The 17677-nt window shown below is 42.0% G+C and overlaps 1 protein-coding gene across 9 annotated transcripts in view; it reads left to right on the plus strand.

Moving 5' to 3' along the window:
- The window catches only part of SERGEF (secretion regulating guanine nucleotide exchange factor), a 185153-nt gene that overhangs the window by 66783 nt on the left and 100693 nt on the right, over nucleotides 1-17677 (plus strand). The window contains exon 10 of one of the 9 annotated variants that reach the window (XM_023522149.1): nucleotides 4405-4489. The exons of the other annotated variants lie outside the window; for them this stretch is intronic. Within the exon in view, the coding sequence (XP_023377917.1) occupies nucleotides 4405-4464 (60 nt within the window). The 3' untranslated portion in view covers nucleotides 4465-4489. The remainder of the gene's footprint in view (nucleotides 1-4404; nucleotides 4490-17677) is intronic. 9 annotated transcript variants of the gene reach the window in all.

The following is a 17677-nucleotide window of genomic DNA, read 5'->3' on the forward strand; positions in this document are numbered from 1 at the left end:
AAACAACCAAAAAACTGTTGGCCAGGATGAAGAGAAATTGGAACCCTTGTGCACTGTTGGTTAGAATGTAAAATGGTGCAGCTGCTGTGGAAAACAGTATGGTGGTTCCTCAAAATATTTAAAATAGAATTATAATATGATCTATCAGTTCTACTTTGGGATATGTATTCATAGAATTGAAAGTAGGATTTTGAAGAGTGTTTATAACAGCATTTTTCACAATAGCCAAAAGGTGGAAATAGCCAAGTGTCCATCAACAAATGAATGGATAAGCAAAATGTGGTATATGTATACAATTATATATTATTCAGCCTTAAGAAGGAAGGAAATTCTGACACATACTACAATATGGATGAATCTTGAGGACATTATGCTGAGTGAAATAAGCCAATCGCAAAAAGCCAAGTACTACGTGATTTCACTTATATGAGGTACCTAGAGTAGTCAAATTCATAAACACAGAAAGTAGATTCTTTATTCATAGTGGACCCAAGCAAGGAACAGGCCAAGTATCCATCTATGGAGAGTGGATAAAGAACTGTAGTATGTTCATACAGTTCCAAAGGAGTGAAATAATACACCCAACAACATGGAAGAAATCTCAAAAGTATTATTCTGAGTGAAAGAAGCCTTACACAAAAGAGTACATACTGTATGATTCCATATACACGAAATTCTAATAGGTAAAACTAAAACCAATAGCTTTAAATTAGGTACACATCATCTCTGTTTTGTAGATGGAGACACTGGAACTCAGAGAGGCTAAGGCTGCACAGCAGGTCAGTGGCAGAGCTGGGCCTGGCACCCAGATGTCCCAACTGCCAGTGCACTGTCCTTTCCACTAACTGGCTTTGTTAGCATTCTCGGTTACTAGCTACATTGTCCATGAAGGGAGCAATGCTGAGGGTGAAGCTGGCTTGGGTTTCTTCTGACTCTTCTTTTTGGTCTGGGAAGTATTCTTCCAGCTTCCCTGTGGAGCCTGCTACAATGGGTTCAGGTGGTTTGCTAGATCCTTTCTACTTTCCTCCTCTTTGCTAGACAAAGTAGGAAGGAGCAGCCAGGCTGGAGAGTGCACTGACTGTGTTCTTAGGAAGGTCTTTCTGGGGCTCTTTCCTCTGCAGTTAACACCTTTAATTAAAAATAAAACAAGCAAATAACTGTTTCTTCTTTCCAAATAGTGCTGAGAATCTTGTGGCGTTGTTCTCGGGTGCATGTCCTGGTGATGTCTGAGCATTAAGTGCAAATTGAGAAAGGGACTAACAACATCATTACATAAGAGAATTCTCAAGGGGAATGACCAAGTCTAGAATAGAACAGCCATCTGCTGCCAGGTGGGCAGGGTTCCACTGAGCTCTGAATTTGACCCAGAGGCTGGCCTTTGCTATGTGTTTGCAGTTTTGGGATACCCCCTCATGTCTTTGCTCCCTGCTGGCTCATTGACTGTCCCTCCCCTGCCCCAGGCTGCCCCGTCTCTGAGGAGTCACACTGCCCATGAGACCTGGGCATACCCAGAAGATCCAGAGGAAGCCAGGAGCACACTGTATTCATGCAGCGAGGTGGCACCTCAGCTTCTCTGCAGTGAAACACCCAAATTAATTCACCGTTGTTAGCAGCCCCCTCCGAGCTGAGAAGACTCAGGGCAGTTCAAAGTGTTCCAGTGCAAGAGCTGGGGCCGAGGAGAGGTGGGTTTTAATGTCCACACTCAAATGCTCTTGCTCGATTTACCTCGGTATTTCATTACCTTGGAAGCCAATGGGCTCTGGAGGGAGGTGGAGACAGGTCTGTGGGTGAATAGAAATCATAGTAGTGAAGTCCACCTTCCTTTGTAAGTTACAAAGAAAACAATCTTATGTTTCCTGGCTTGTCATCTAACTCGTTTACTATGAAAGTATGCTTTTCTACCCTTACTTTTTTCTTCTACCCTAATCTTCCATTCTCTTTCTCCTTGTCCTGCTACTCTCTCTTCCTCCTGTCCTTGCTCCACCTTCTATTATCATTTGTTTTCTTAGAATATGAAAATATGGAATGGTAGGAAAAATGCAGCACATCATCAGACTCCTGCCCTTTACCCAGGTAATAAAGTCTCCATCTCAAAGAGGGCATCTGGAATGTAACATAACATTCATTCAGAGTTTATCACACTTCTTAAATGCTGTCTTACATAGATTAGTGTCTGATAAGAACAAGGCCACAGCCAAGCTAAGGAGGACCAAGACACCAAGACAGAAATGGATAATTTTTTCCTAACACTCTTTCATTCCACCAATTTGGCCTCTTCTGATATCCACGAGCATCCCTGCCTATCTCCTCTGGTGAGCACTGTGGGTGATTGCAACTTCGTTCATACAACTGGTTAGCATTAGGATGCTATTCGTTCACTTTCTTTAACTTGGTTCTCTGTCACCCATCCTGAGGAAGCAGGGGGTCTCTGTTTCCTTAACCCCTCATTCGTAACAAGACCTGTCTTTTACTGTTTGCCCACTGCCAATTACTCCTGAGCCCCAAGTATGAACTTCTTATTTCCCTGTGTTTTGGTTACTGACAATTTAAAATAATAACTAAAGTCTGCTGTGATCCTGAGCGAAGAGACCACAGGTGGTGAAAGGGTCTGGGGCCCCTTCTAATATAAGAAGTCTAGAGTCCCTGGAGAGCCAGGGATTCTGTCGTGTAACACACTGAACTGGACATCAGGACAACCAGGTTCTAGACCTAATTTGCCAATAACTTGCATGTGGTCTTTAATAAATCACTGTCCTCCTTTGAGTCTTAGTTTCCCTATCTATCACTAGGTATAAGTGAAGCTGCTTATACTGTATTCTGACCAGGCCAAACCCTCACTCAAGTATATTGTCTTTTAAAAGGCTTGGTGGGCCAAACGAAAAACAAAGCCTCAGGACCAGTTTAGGTCCTCAGAGAAGTCATCATGAGCACTGTGTCATGGTAGCAGAGGTTGTAGCAACATCCTTGCTGGGCAGAAGGGTCTTTACCACTGTGGTGTTAGAAGCTGCTACGGGCACAGTGGCCATTGTTTCCTAGGTTGGTCCCCAGAGGAAGTCTTTCTTGGCTAATGACTGCTTGTTTTACCCCTTACAGCACATATCAAAATCATCAGGGCACTAGGCAGGGAGACAAACTCAACTCAGCCCTGTCTTGCCAACTGTGCAGGATGTATCCTTTGAGTGAAGGGATTTCACAGAGACCTCTAGAATCCCAGGTTCCTATAGTCTGATCTGGTCAGTGGTCATGTGGTCACACAGTGCTGCTTTGACCCTCTCCCAGGGTGATTCCATTTTAGGTTGGTACTTATTGTTGGAAAACTCATCCTTCAGATTCATTTTTATTACTACTGTGAGAGATAGGTAGGACAGGTATTTTTTTAAATGTAAATTTTCACTTCTGGTTATAAAAATAGTGCGTGCTTGTTGTAGAATTATAGAACTCCAAAATCATCCATAATTTTACAACCTAGAGAAAACACTGGAACATTCTAATGTTTTTTTCTATATGTATTTTAAAAAAACCTGAGATATTATATGTAGTATGTTTGCTTTATATCCGATTATCCACCTGTAATTATATTGGGAATATTTCCTCCATATTATTGAGTATTCTTTAAAATAACTATGTAACATTAAAGAACTAATATTCTGTTATTTGGATATGCCACAATTTATGTGATTATTTTTGGAAATTTAGGTTGTTTCCAAGTTTTTGCTCCTACAAAATATGCTGTGATCAACATCCTTGTACCTAAGTGTTCAAGTCTCTGATTATCTTCTTAGGAAAGATTTCTAGAAATAAATTAGATTCCTGGATCAAAGGATATAGACTTTTTAAAGGCTCTTGACACATATTTAATATAGCAAGAATTATTCAAGTTTGGTCCTTGATCCATATGCTGATCTCTGTCATAGTAGTAGATGCCTGAATGTCTGAAATGTCTCATTTGAAAATTCCCTGTACCCCTCAAATGGGGAAGGGATTTTAAAAGTACCCCACACGCTCTTGCCCTCTTCAGCCCTATTGAATGGCACCTCTAACTCTGTGAGGCTTTCTGGGGGGGCTTGCCGGTCCTTAGCCAGAGCCACACCTGGACCAGAGTGTAGGCCCTGGAGAGCAGGGAGCGTCATGTTACCCTGGATTGATTGACTGAAGGTCCAGCCTTCTTTATTATAACATGAAAAAAATGCTGTTCCATTACTTGTCAGAGGAGAAAAATGCATTGAAAAATAGAAAGAACTCTATGAATATAATATGTTATTATTAGGATTACTTTGGATTCAAACAATAGTGTTGATATGACTAAGATATTATAAAATGTGTTTGGCACGTGAGAGGATGTTGATACTTGAATGAGAGCGTGGAACTTCAGAGAATATTTCCTCTGGCCTCCTTATTTTACAGATAAGAAAACTGAGGCTGAGAGAACTTAATCATCCTGTCCAATGTCACACAGCAGAATAAGCGTGGCAGCCAGATTTCCTCATTTGTAACTCTTTTTTTCTTTTTTTTTTTGCCACATTCTCGGCCTCTTCTAGAGCCAAGTGCAACAATGAATATCTTGCTTGTGTGTGCTTCTAAAGTACTGTTTAACATTTTTACCAAAGAATTTTAACACCCTGCTTATTGTATTATACTTATTTGCCTTGTATGCCATTTAAAAAGGAATAGGTGGAGTCCTGGGAAATTTCAGACAGACTTACCATTAGATTATTTTTTCTTCTGAATTAGTGGGAGTTATAGCACATATACACATATTTTTATTAGGTACATAAAGACCTAATGGTGATGGTCTTTAAGGAAATTCACCAATTGCAGCTTCTAACCTCCCCAGCCTGATGTCCCTCCTCTTTGCTTTATTACCTTCTAATATACTGTATACTTGACTCATTTGTTGTGTTTATTATCTGTCTTCCTCTGGTAAACTGCCATGAGTGCAGGATTTTTTCCCCCTTTTAACTTCTCAGTGCTAAAATCAGTGCCTGAAACATAGTAGCATTTGATAAATATTTATCAAAGAAGTGAAAGCATAGTTCTTGAATTAGGACAATGATCTTCGAGTTGGGGAAGGAGACCTGGGATCTAATTTTAGTTAGAAATTTCCTGTATGAGCTTGGGCAAGCCTTTCTCTTTGGCTCTCCTTTTGGCCTCTATAAATTAAAGCATTGGATCTCTAAGGTTCTTTCTATGTCAAAAATGTCATGATTCTATGCATTATTAATTTTTAAATGTTTATTGGTAATACAACTGTTTTTTGTTTTATTTTCAAATAAAATTGTATGCAGAGTCTCAAAATCTAAAATAGATAAAAATGGAACTGTTCTGATTGAATTGGGACTAGGGGTAAGGAATTAGGGGGAGATAGAATGAAGCCTTGCACTTTGGCTGCCTGCTGGCAAGCCCTTCATGGCAGTTCCTGAGGTTCATTCAAGAAACACTAGGGTTTGTCCTATGGTTCCTTCCATAGGACAGTTTGAAAACGCTTTCTTGAGATGAAGTGAGAAATGGGAGCATTGTTATATCTCAGAGTAAAATTCTGTTTGTTCTCAGAGATGGATTTAAAGGGAATATTGAATTATGAAAAAAAAAAGATAATAGTGTTAGGTGGTGGAATTATGGATAAAGTTTCTTTCTACAAATAATTTCATTTATTGTTTTACACAAGTAAACTCAGGATAAATTTTTTTGGTTATTTAGTTTTATTAGAAACTCATTTGGTTGAGGTTACTCAACACATCTTGGTCTCTGGTTTCTTTTTCTTCCATGGCCACAAATGTTTTGTAGCTTGAGGCCTAGAGATCTGTTTGTTTTGGAATTGCCAGAGGATTAAAGGTCTTTATGAAGTTTTTACATTAAAATTGTCCCAGTCATTGTAGTCAACCATTGTTAGTTAATAGGACTAATATCTAAGCTGCGGGTCTTACCTGGAGGTTACGTGGGGTCGACAGGACAGTGAATTAAAGGTAAATGACATAGGCAGTTTCTTTTCTCCTATATCTGTAACTGGATTGAACTCTGTCTAGGCTACCAGCTGGGAAGCAAGCTAAGCTAATATTTGTTTAGCTCTGTGATATGAATTATTTGAGGAATGGTTTGGCTTGTTTGAATTTGAGTATCCACTAATAGAGCGATTGAAAGCTCTTGTTTTGTAGAGTACATATTTACCATGTATTATATTACCTTTTATTAATATTCAGAGTAAATTGTCTATAGACTCATTTGATTGGTATTCTTTCCCAGATAAAAGCAGTGATACATGTACCCAGACAATAACTTTTATTCAAGGGTCCCAACATTTAAAAAAAATTTCTAGTGTTTTTTATTCAATTCATTCTGAAAATCACTTGAATCTTATCAATTCCATGAGCATTCTGAAACTGTATGTTTCAGAGAAATACAGCATTGAGATGCCACTCTTAGTAGAAACTTTCTGTGGCTGTCATCATAGGAAAAGCAGAGCCACTTGTTGATGGCTCTTATTGATTTCTCCGACTGAATGGTTCCATCTTTTGCCATGGTAACTCTAGCATCAGTTGGGATTATTCAAACTCAATTTTTCCAGACGCTTATTTTTGACGATCCAAAATTTGAGGATCCAGCAATACTGAAAACTATTTTCCAGTTTTCCTCCCTGCCTACCTTGATATTTATGATCCCGGGAGCGTATTTTTCTTTTCTAATTTTAAATGCTGTTAAAAGTATTGTTCTTCAGTAGAGGGGTTGTTTGCATGTTTGACCAGAGGAGTCTAGGTACTATTTCATAATAACTTCTTATTTTCTCATCTACTTATTGTAACAATATGGTGAATTATGGTAAAGATCATTGTGTCATTTTACATATGAGGAGCCTGAAGCCTAGAGAGAGTCACCCGAAGTGACTTTCTCGGGGATGATAGCTAGTCATGGCTGAGCGAGGACTAGAACCCAGGTCTCTTGATTCCCAGTTTAGTGCTCTTCTCAGTATAGGGCCAACTCAATGCATATCTTTTTCTTCCTCAGTTTGCCATTTGAATGTCACAAGATGACATTAATCAATACAGATGAAAATGAGAGAAAATCAATAGGACCTAGTAGTGAATTGGAACATTATTACATTTACAATCTGCCAAGCCCAGAGAGTTGTTTAAGCTTCCATTTAAAATGAGAGATGATGGAAATGAACTATCTTTAGATGGATTTATGATTAACCATGTATGTCTTTTCTTTTGTGACCTATAGAACCTCAAATCATCTCTTCAGGAAATTTGCTGTTACACTACAGCCGACTTTTCATTATTACTGTCTTTCCCAGTATTTAACGTTTTGTGGTGCACTGGAGGAAAATTGCATTTGGACCATAAAATTAGACCTAACTTGATATTGAGTTTTATTCCAAGAAAATAGGTATTTTAAAATCAAATGTATTATTTTAAAACTTAGTTGCAGTCAAATATTAATGTGTAACTCAGTATAGTCTTTATCATCATGGGTGCTTTTTATTACATGGTTGCTCCCACATTGTAAAAGGTAATGATATTCCTTCATTAAGGCTACTGACTGAATTAACATGCAGAAAAACAATCCATTGCTCAGTATGCTCTCCCTGCCCCCACTCACCTAGCTTGAAGTTGCTCTGCATCTTCATTCTCACCCCAAAGTAATAACAAAAAAATGACAAAAGCAAAGCAAAAGCTTTTAGACAGCAACTAAGCTGTGCTGGGTTGATTTCGCTACCTGGTGGCAGAGGCCAAGGAAAGTCTCAGTATTTCTTCACTACCTCTTTTCTCCTTGAGTTGATCCTACCCTCCTCTCTCTCATTATTCAGAGCTCAGCAAATCCTACTTTAAACAATTCCTTTTCCATCTGCACTCACATATTACTTTCTCCCTCTTACTTTTAATTCTCCCTTCATTTTTAAATTTAGTGACCTTAGAACATTTATTGCTCCTTCCTTTTTTCGCTTTCCATCCTCTTTCTGTTTATGAGTTAAAAAAAAAATTTTTTTTTTCAGTGACCTTAATAGTGGTTGCTGAGTCTGAGAGCCCTGCTACTGAAGGTGTGGGAACACCCTCTGAAGTGATGAGCTCTCAGCCGAAGGGACAGAAAAGGCCTATATTTGGAAATGAAGTACCACACAGGAAAAGGCCTGGGGCCTTAAGCTTCAGAGGCTCCTCAGTATGCATAGACATTTCTTCTGCATCAGAACTAGCATTTCTCTTCCTTCCTCCTCTGATAAACCTGCTTCTTCTAAAACATCAACATTTTAGATCATTTTAAAAATCTATTTTCTATGCAATTTCCTTGTTTTGCTCCTAGGTTTAATGCGGGGGTCCCCAAACCCTGGGCCATGGACCGGTACCAGTCCATGGCCTGTTAGGAACTGGGCTGCACAGCAGGAGGTGAGCAGCGGGAGAGCGAAGCTTCATCTGTATGTGCAGCTGCCCCCCAGTGCTAGCATCACTGCCTCAGTTCTACCTCAGTTCATCGGGCATTAGATTCTCATAGGAGCACCAGTTCCTGGTGCCAAAAAGGTCAGGGACTGCTGGTTTAATAGATAACTTAGTTTTCTATCATTTTTACTGCAAATATGCAGCAGTTGGGATGCTCTAAGGCAGTGATTCTCAAACTTAAGCACACATCAGAATCATCTGGAGGGTCTGTTAAAATACAGATGGCTGGGCCCCACCCCAGGAGATTCTGATTCAGTAGGTCTAGCAAAGAGCCTGAGAATTTGATTTCTACCAAGTTCCCAGGAGGTGTTGATGCTGATGGCCTGGAACCACACTTGAAAATCACTGCCCCAGGGTTATAGGGCTACAATGGTGTGGATATTGGGCAACGTTTGGCAGTTCATTCTTTGGCATAAGTGCTTGCAGAGGCCATTTTCTGGCATGTGGACTGGTTCCAGTCTGCTGCTCTTTCTTATATAGCTGGGACCACTCGAGCTATAGCCTCAGACACAGAAATTGTGTTTTGTCACTGTTTTTCCAGCCCTGAGCAGAACAGCTAGGATATGTTAAAGGGTACTTGGTTGGGTATGTGTTTGGGGGTGAGGGTGGATGTTGTTGCAAGGCAGCAGGCCTGGATATTGAGTATCATTTATAGTATTGTTTCCATAAGAAAAAGGCTCTGGGTTCTGAATGGGTTACAGTATTCTCTGTGGCATTACTTCTTTGTGAAGTAGACTATATATTTGCCCCCTGTCCCTTCTGGTAGTTGTCTGATTTTTAGTGCATATCAGCAGTTCATTAAAGGTATTGCTATTATTAATGGAAACAAAGAAGGAGAAAATTGTTTTTTGAGTAAATTTTGTCAATTTTATTGATTAGTCTTTTTTTTTTTTTTTTTTTAAAGATGACCTGACATCCACAAGCAAGTGATAAATGATAGCTGTTTAAGGAGCGCCTGTGATGATATCTGGTAAATTGCAAATGCAGAAGGAGCAGGTGCAGTGCTGAATCGGGAGACTAAATAGGCTCAGGAAATACCATATTAGTCCTTCCTTCTGACCATTTTATCCTCTGTGTAATTGAGAGTGCAGCCGAACATCAGATCAGTGGTGTGCATGATTGAAGAGCCTCCCTCTGCCCACTGATCTCTTGTGCTGTTAGGGCCCTTAGACATCATCCTAGTCCAATTTGTAGATGGTGAAATGAGGCTTAGATAAGGGAAAAACTTGCCCCCAAAGCACACGTCTAATAAGTGGCAGAATTTGGACTTGAGACCTGACCTCTGATTCTAGGCTTACACTGCCCCGCCTTTTCCCTCCCTGGTAATCCTTTTTAGACCTTTGGGTTCCCTTTAGTTAGCTATGGACAGAGTATTTGGGGAAGAGATGAATGCTTTTGCTTGAATATTTCCAAAGGCCATTTTCTGGCCTGAGGAATAGGCTCAGTCTCTGCCATCTCCCATAGCTGCAACCATTTGATCTCCAACTGCAGGCTCAGTCCTGGGCCTAGCATTGTGCCTTGGTCAGGTAGATTGAAGAAGCTCAAGTTCAGAGGCTGGGAGTCGGTAAGATGTCATCTGGGCTGCTACCCGTGTCCTGACTTGCCCTAATTCTTATCTTGGTAACTTGTGCCTGATTCTTCCCTTGATAAGTTGATAAGTTTCTGTAGGGTTGGGGCTCTCTACCTTGCTGTTATCAATTTTTTCTTCTCTATAGAAGAGTTGCGAGGGAGGGAGTAATATTAATCAAACATCTGTTTTGTACCAGTTACTTTACTCACATCATATTTTTTAATATTCACATCTTCTCTAAGTATTGTCTCCATTTTACAGGTGAGGAAACTGAGGCTCAGAGAGATCATGGGACTTGCTTAAGGTGACATAGTTAATGAGTGGTGAAGCTGGAGTTTGAGTGTGTAGAGCTCCAAATCCCACACTTTTCCCACTGTATATTTCAGGGCCTGTAGTTTGCCCATAAACCCCAGTTCATTCATTCGTTCAGTGAATATTTATTGAGTCCTACTATATTCTAGCTCACATGGAGCTTACTATCTATTGGGGAAGACAAAGTAATGATAAGTATACAGAGCATTAAAAAGGAGATACTATGGGAGTATATAACAGGCAAGCCTAATTTAGTCTAGGGTGGGATGAGGGTACAAATCAGGGAAGACCTCCTGGAGGAAGAAACATTTAAGCTGAGACTTGTGCTGAAGGATGAAAGAACCTTGTACAAATACCTGAAGGAAGGCTAGTGTGGTAGGAATGTGGTGAGCGGTTGTGGACTGATGTTCTACTTACTAGAAAATTTTCTTATACTTCCTGCCTGCCTAGCACAGTGCCTGCATATAATGGATACCCAATGAATGTTTGCTTGCTGAATGAACACATGAATGGATGAAATAATAAATGAATGGCAATCCTGAAAGCTTGTTTTGTTTCTTATATAATAACATAAGTTACCTTGGAATGATTCATTGTTCCAAACAGCTTTTTTCTCCAGCTCTTCTTACTGTTGTTTTGGGTTTCCTTGCTATATTTTGAATGTCCTCACACATGTCCTGCCTTTCCTTCACAGCCATAGGGTGTCTTCCTGTCTCAAAGAGAGCAAAAGCGGAGCTGCCCTATTATCCTCTTAGTGGCTGCCTTGAGCATGAAGTTTGAAATAGCGTCAGTGATTTGATTTTTTCCTCTGGGGATCTGGCAATTGAAAATAAATGTAGAAAGAGCCCCAAAGGAAGTTTTTCTTGGGGGCATGAGAGATGACAGTACCAGTTATTGGTGTGCTTTGACAATGCAGAGTTATATAAGTGGATGAAAAATAGAGGCTATTTTACCAAAGTCAGCTTGCCTTACTTAAGTGCTTTTATATTCACAAAAGTGGGTGGCCCAGAGTGGTTCTGTAACTACTATTTGCAAATTCCTAGTTCATGACATAGAGAAATAGAATTCTGTAGATTGAGGTTCAACAAATGTTAATTTAAACAATGAATATGTGCTGGGTACTTTCACATTGCATTTAATAACTAAAATATAAACAGTGTCTAGTTTCTAAAGAATAGATTTCTGACCTAACAATTCTGGTAAGAGTAGCACAATTTTGCAGAACCTGAAATAGGTGAGAATAACCTACTTGTTAGTATACCCTGGTCCAGAAAAAATTCCGAACCAATTTGAATCCCAATTTTTTCCAGATTTAACCTCCTGGGTCTTTTCTGTTCTAGCTTATGGACTGAAGAGTAGGTCTAGCTCACGATGAGTTTGAAGGGTGGTCTTGACTGACATTGATAAAACTGAGTAAATGATCTTTGGTTCTTGTTTGTTTTTCATTGTTTAGTTCTTTCATTCATTTATAAAATGAATGAGTCCTATGTGTACAGAGACAGGTTTTGCAGCCCTGCCCTCACAAAGCTAACAGTGCTTGGGTTAGACAGACAAGGGTATGCCACAGCAGATGAGGCGGGGGGTGTTGAGGTGGGTACCTAAGGCAACACTAATGGTCAGAGGAGGCAGTGGATCTTAGCTGTCTACCAGGGGTCAGCTCTTAGAGAGGACTCACAAAGGCAAGCCCTCTTCCCCACCTAAGAGAGGACTGGGGCTGGCCATAGTCCATTCAGTAAGTACTCAGAGCGACCTTGCTCATGTCCCCCACCATGGTAAGAGGAGGATTATTTAAGAAGGGTAATCAGGAGTCCTGTCACCTTGTTCCTTTAGGTTAAGTGTAGGTTTTGAAGGTCTCGAAGATTTATTTTTGGAGACAGTATAGTTATAGCTAATGGCTTATGGAGAATTTTATAGTGAGATCTGTACTTGAGATTTCTGTCAGAGTCGGCTAGGAAAATCAGGTGGTCAGAAATCCTCCCTGATGATGTATGTAGTTGATGTGTGATCCTGACTCCATAAGGTGGAAGAGGAGCCTTTGGCAGGTGCAGTGAGGAGTCTGGAGCTGGTCTCTGAGGGTTATAAGTTATTTTTTCACAGTGTGCTTTTAGGATGAAAAATGGGCACTGACATTGAGAGTGCTCCCAAGAAAGGGCTCCCTTTCCAGCTTGCTGCTGACCTGCATAATCATCAAGTCCAAGCTTCCCATCCCCTTCTGTCCTTCCTCCTCCTTTCTGTCTCCTCCATTGTTAGGGAAACAGGCAATTGAAACATAGCCCTTGCACAGTGGGCGATGTGGCCTTGCAAACAGAGACGAATAATTCTACAGTGTTGAGTAGAATCCCAAGTCAGAGGAGCAAGTGGTGACTCTCATCTGGAGCGGGGCAGTGGTGGGGGAGGAGGCTGCCTCTCAGGGGCACGTAGCACATTAACGTAGAGTCAAGGCTAGAACCCAGGGCTCAGGATGGTTTCTCTACTTGTCCCAAAGCCTCACTGGCTGAATGGGACTTTCTCAGGTGAATGGTCACCATGCCAGAAGCTGGTCTCCCTGGGTTTGGAAACAAGGACGAGATTTGTTTAGTCTGTGCTGCTTCCAGTCTGTGCTCCTCCCCTTCTTCCCTTTCTGTTCCACGGGAGGGACTGACTGTGTGTGGTGTCTGTGACCTCAGAGGTTGTGGCCCTCTCCCACCTCTGCTCTGCCTTGTGGGTCGAGGCAGCCTTCCTTTAAGCATGGTCTTGTCTGTGGGACACAGACTGAGACTGAAGTCCCGGTCGGCAAGGGCCAGTCATGAGACAGGTGGGGCTGTGAGAAGTGGTGCTATGGTTTCAGAGGTGACCTCTTTGCTGATTTTAGAGCTCTGTTCAGTGCCTGCTGGCTGCACGCCAGTACAGAAGGAGCTATGGATTCACTAATGCTTGGTTCATGGTTAGACTTCCGTGCATAATTAGTATTTTTTAAGTCATTTTATCTAAAGACTTCAAATTTAGAAGACTCTAAGCACTTGAGAGATATTTTATGGATCGCAGCTGAGTTTAAAAGGATCTTGCAGCATTTTTCCCTGGCCCTTACAACTGGCCAGCTGCTTCTAATCACATTCAGTAAAGTCCTGTGACAGACTCTTCTTCCAGATTTTTGCAGAAGATGTCATGCTCCAGGTCGGCCAAGGTCTTTCTGAAAAGCCGTAGAATCGTGTTTCTCAAACTTCAGTGTGTATGCAAGTCGCTTAGGGATCTTGTTAAAATACAGATTCTGATTCTGTAGGTCTGAGAACCATGCTTTGAGTAGCATGGATATTGCTGAATGTAAGGTATGGAAAAGTCTTTAGAATGTACCTCCACATCTGAGCCTGGTCCTGTACGAAGGAGGATAAAGAGACCCAGGTAAGAAGAATGACTTACCTGAGATCACACAGCCAATTAGTAGAAGAGACCAGCACTAAATGTCAGCGTCACTTTCCGTTGTTGTATATACTTTTCCTCTGTTGATCTGGAAAGGAGAGGTAAAGAAGTATAAATGAGGTTTCCTACTTACATTTTCAGGTTTAGAGCAACCTCGTAGAACCCAAATCTGATATGTTATAGTTGAGACCCACACAGAGCCCTTCTTTCTTAGGTTGCAGTGAGCCATTTACTGTGTCAATCTCAGGATCTTAAACAGAGCCTCCCTCTTACCACTCTTGGTGTTCAGCGGTGCTTGTTGAACAGAACTTGAGTTCTTTCTACACTGGTGCCAGAAGGAGCCAGGTGGTTCAAGCCAAGTCCTCATACTCTCAGATTCCAGTAATGAAGGTGCTTGGGCCCGGGACACTGAGCCAGCCACCAGACTTCAGAACTTGCTTAGCCCTTTGGCTCTTAGAATGTGCTAAGTGGAAAAGGGGGCATACTGGGAATGGGGTAGGTAGATTTGACCCAAGGATGCTGCCAGGGGCCTGGGGTTGTGGGAATAGTATAGCATCCAGAGATCACGGCAGTAAGCACAGTACTTTTGTCCGTCAAGGAGGTCCTGTGAGTGAGGAGGGGCACAGGAGCAGACACTTTGCAGTCATCTAAGCAAGTGGGCAAGCTCTGCATTCTATAATATTTATTGTGTGCCTACAACATGCCAGATGCTGAGCTGCACACGGAGGGGATGTGGAGATGAATTCTTAAAAGCTCTGGCCTCAGGAGGCTCCTTAGAATCTGCATCAAGACAATTTCTTGGAGTAATAGTAAGGTAGGACTCTGGTCTTGGAACAATTCACTAAATTGGGATTCAGGTAGATGAAACAATTCAGGGTCATATTTGTTGGACGTCTGACACAAAGTAGGGCATGGTTTCTGGAATAAGATAGATGCTTAGTGATGAAAACCAAGGAACAAGGTCAGGGCAGGAATGGCAGCACGCCGAGCTTGCTTCTGAGCTGCTAACCTCAGATACTTTAAACCTTTCCTAACTGAAGACAGGACCGACTGGTCAGGGCTGGGCTGGGGCTGCTGCTGAGCCTGCAGGTGAAGGTCACCTGGTGAGGACGTGGAGCCAGGCACTCTGATACCAGAAGGATGCACGCTTACCATCTGTTCACCTGCTTTGGCCCTGGTTGTAAGAATCATCTTATTCTATGGTTATGGAAACTAAGGTTCTGGAAGCTTCTCAGGTTTAGGCCCTCTGGGGCAGCAGAGGTGACAGGAGGCCCTGTGTCCATCATCATTTGTACTAACATGTCCCAGGGCCTCCCAGTGCTGAGATGTCATTAAGCATCTCCTGATGGAGACAAGTGACTAATGCTTCAAAGGGGGAAAAACTGCGTGAACGGGTGTGTCGCTTGCGACCATAAACCGGGCTGCATTTGAAATTGACACCTAGTGATTGAGCTGAAGAGGTGCAGTGTTGGTAGTGATGGGGAACAATGCCTGGCACCTAATAGGCCCTCAGTAAATATTTGTTGACTGAGTAGGTGTTGACAAAGTGCTTTATAGTTTGCAAAACACTTCCAATTACATTCTCTCCCTCATACTGTGTGAGATAGGCAGAGCATTACACCCATTTGATACCGAGGAAGCTAAGGCTCAGATTGTTATTTATATATTTTGCACAAGATCACATAGCTAGTAAATGGCAGAGCTGACACTAGAACTCTGGTCTTCTGAGTCTCTCTCCAGTGGTCTTTGAAGACACTTTTGAAAATGCACACAGGAGCTGCCAGGGGTCTTGCTGCCGTGCATTTGATTTTTGGTACTTATTAAACACATATAGTTTTTCAATGCAAAACTTTTTTTTTTTTAAAAAGGAAATGTGCCTCTCTGTGTGCATTTTTACCAAATCGAGCCCTTGGGCATCTTTATTTTTAATAAGTAAAAAACACTTGGGTCTGGAACAGCTGAACCAAGCATCATTGCTGCCTACTCATTAACTCTGTCTAATTAGTTTGAAACCAAGATAGGAAGCAACAAAGGCAACCATTTTTGTTTAGCAGGAATGGTCATGTACGGCCTTGAACCTTCCCTTCCTCCCTTCCCACTCCCACTCCCCTCAAGGCCATTAGAATGCAGCTCCTTTCACAGGGCAATAGTATATTTCTATTGCAGGGAGAGAGAGAGAGGTAGGAGTGTGTAAGAGGTGGCGGGGCGAGTGTGCGTGTGCGCGCGCGCGCGTGTGTGTGTGTGTGTGTGTGACAGACAGATAGACTGATTTGTGGGACCCTAGAGACTTGGGAAGTCACTGCATCACTTTTTGTTGGCACCCAGACATATAAGGCAAAGAGACTATTGTTTTTTCTTTAAGAACAAAGAAGAAACAGGCCACTTCTCTGAAGTTACTTGGAGGACCTTGGATTCCTGTAAATGACTTTAAAAAAAAGCACACCTAAAAGGTTTTGTTGCTGAAACTTGGGCGCCAGGTTTACACGTGAGTGGAAAAGTGCTGGCCTTGATCCCAGGCCTATTGTAGGTGGTTTCATCGAGGCTTCAATGGTGACCGTGACCTCTGGGCCTGCTCACTCTGGTCAAAGCTTTCAGCTGGAATTTTCCGCGTTCGCTCTCCTTTGTTGTTGCACACATTGTGAGGCAGCAGATGTGGAGAGGAGGTGATTATCTCACTCTTAGACCCATGCTTTATATGAAGGAGCTTCGAAGAGTGCCAAGGGCCAGTCTCAGTTTTTCTGAGACTCAGTTTCTACCTGGCTTCTTGAGCTGGCTTACTTCACTTTTCTCTCTTTCAACCCCATCTCTGTTCCTTTTCCCCCAGCCAAAATCACTGTCCTATGTTACCTCCAGTCTTGCCCCCTTTTTCCATTTTCCACACAGCCACCAGAGTACCCGTGCCATTCATTTTCTGCTCAGAACCGTACAGTGGCAGAGCACGCAGGGAATTGTTGGCTCTTACTGATCTCTACCACCTGCGTCACCACCGCTCCTTTGCTTACACCCTGCTTGTAGCCAGATTTGCAATTCCTGAATATACTAGATTCTCTGTCCTGCCTCTGTGCCTTTGCATGTGTTATTCCTGTGGCCTGATTTTAGTTCTTTAGATTTTAATCCAAGTGTTACCTGCCTCCTCTGTGAAATTTTCTATATACGCTTAGGCAAAATTAGGTGCTTTCTCTCCTTTCTGCTCTTACAGTAATTCACATTTATTCCTGCTATTTTTTATTACATAATTTTGTCATCATTTGCTTGACTGTTTATTTTTCTTTCTTACGCCCAGTTTGTCAAGCATTTGCTTGATGTCTACTGTATAATTCTACTACCTAACTATTGTTGAGTACTGCCTCTAAATCAGGCATTGGGCTAAGTAAAGGCTCATTTCCTTCTCCTTGGGTGTAGAGATTATTATTATCTCCATTCTACAGACTAGGAAATTGAGGCTTAGAGAGTTTAAGTGACTTGGCAAGATCACAGAGCTAGTAATTGGCAGACCCAGGTTTGTGCCAGGTACTATGCTGGATAGAATGTTCAGTGTGGCATAGTCTCTTCCCTCAAGGGACTTGTGGTCTAGTAGGTGACAAATAGGTCCAGTGATGAGGGGGCTTGGGGGTGGGAGAGGGCTGGGGCTGTGTGCACACCCACCTCTGCATCCCTAGCACCAGCAGTGTGTAAATTGTTTTCCCATGTGACTAGGACGCCACATCTCACTCATTGTTTCTTCCCCTCTCTCACTCCATATTCTCATAAGTCCTTCTGTAGCACTTCCTTTCCGCTGAGTGTGGAATCTGTACTGTCCACACCTGTCTAGGCCCATTCACATAAACTGCTCTGAGTGTGTGGGGAACATGCGGAAGAGTGCTAAGGCTTCTGGAGCCTCAGGAGTCTCCGGGGATTGCCTGTGCTCAGCTCGTTTGTCATTGCCCAGGCTTCCTGGAGCACTTCCATCCTAGGGAATTTTTTCTTGGCC

Source organism: Pteropus vampyrus, unplaced genomic scaffold, assembly GCF_000151845.1.
Source record: "Pteropus vampyrus isolate Shadow unplaced genomic scaffold, Pvam_2.0 Scaffold334, whole genome shotgun sequence".
Classification (NCBI taxonomy): domain Eukaryota; kingdom Metazoa; phylum Chordata; class Mammalia; order Chiroptera; family Pteropodidae; genus Pteropus; species Pteropus vampyrus.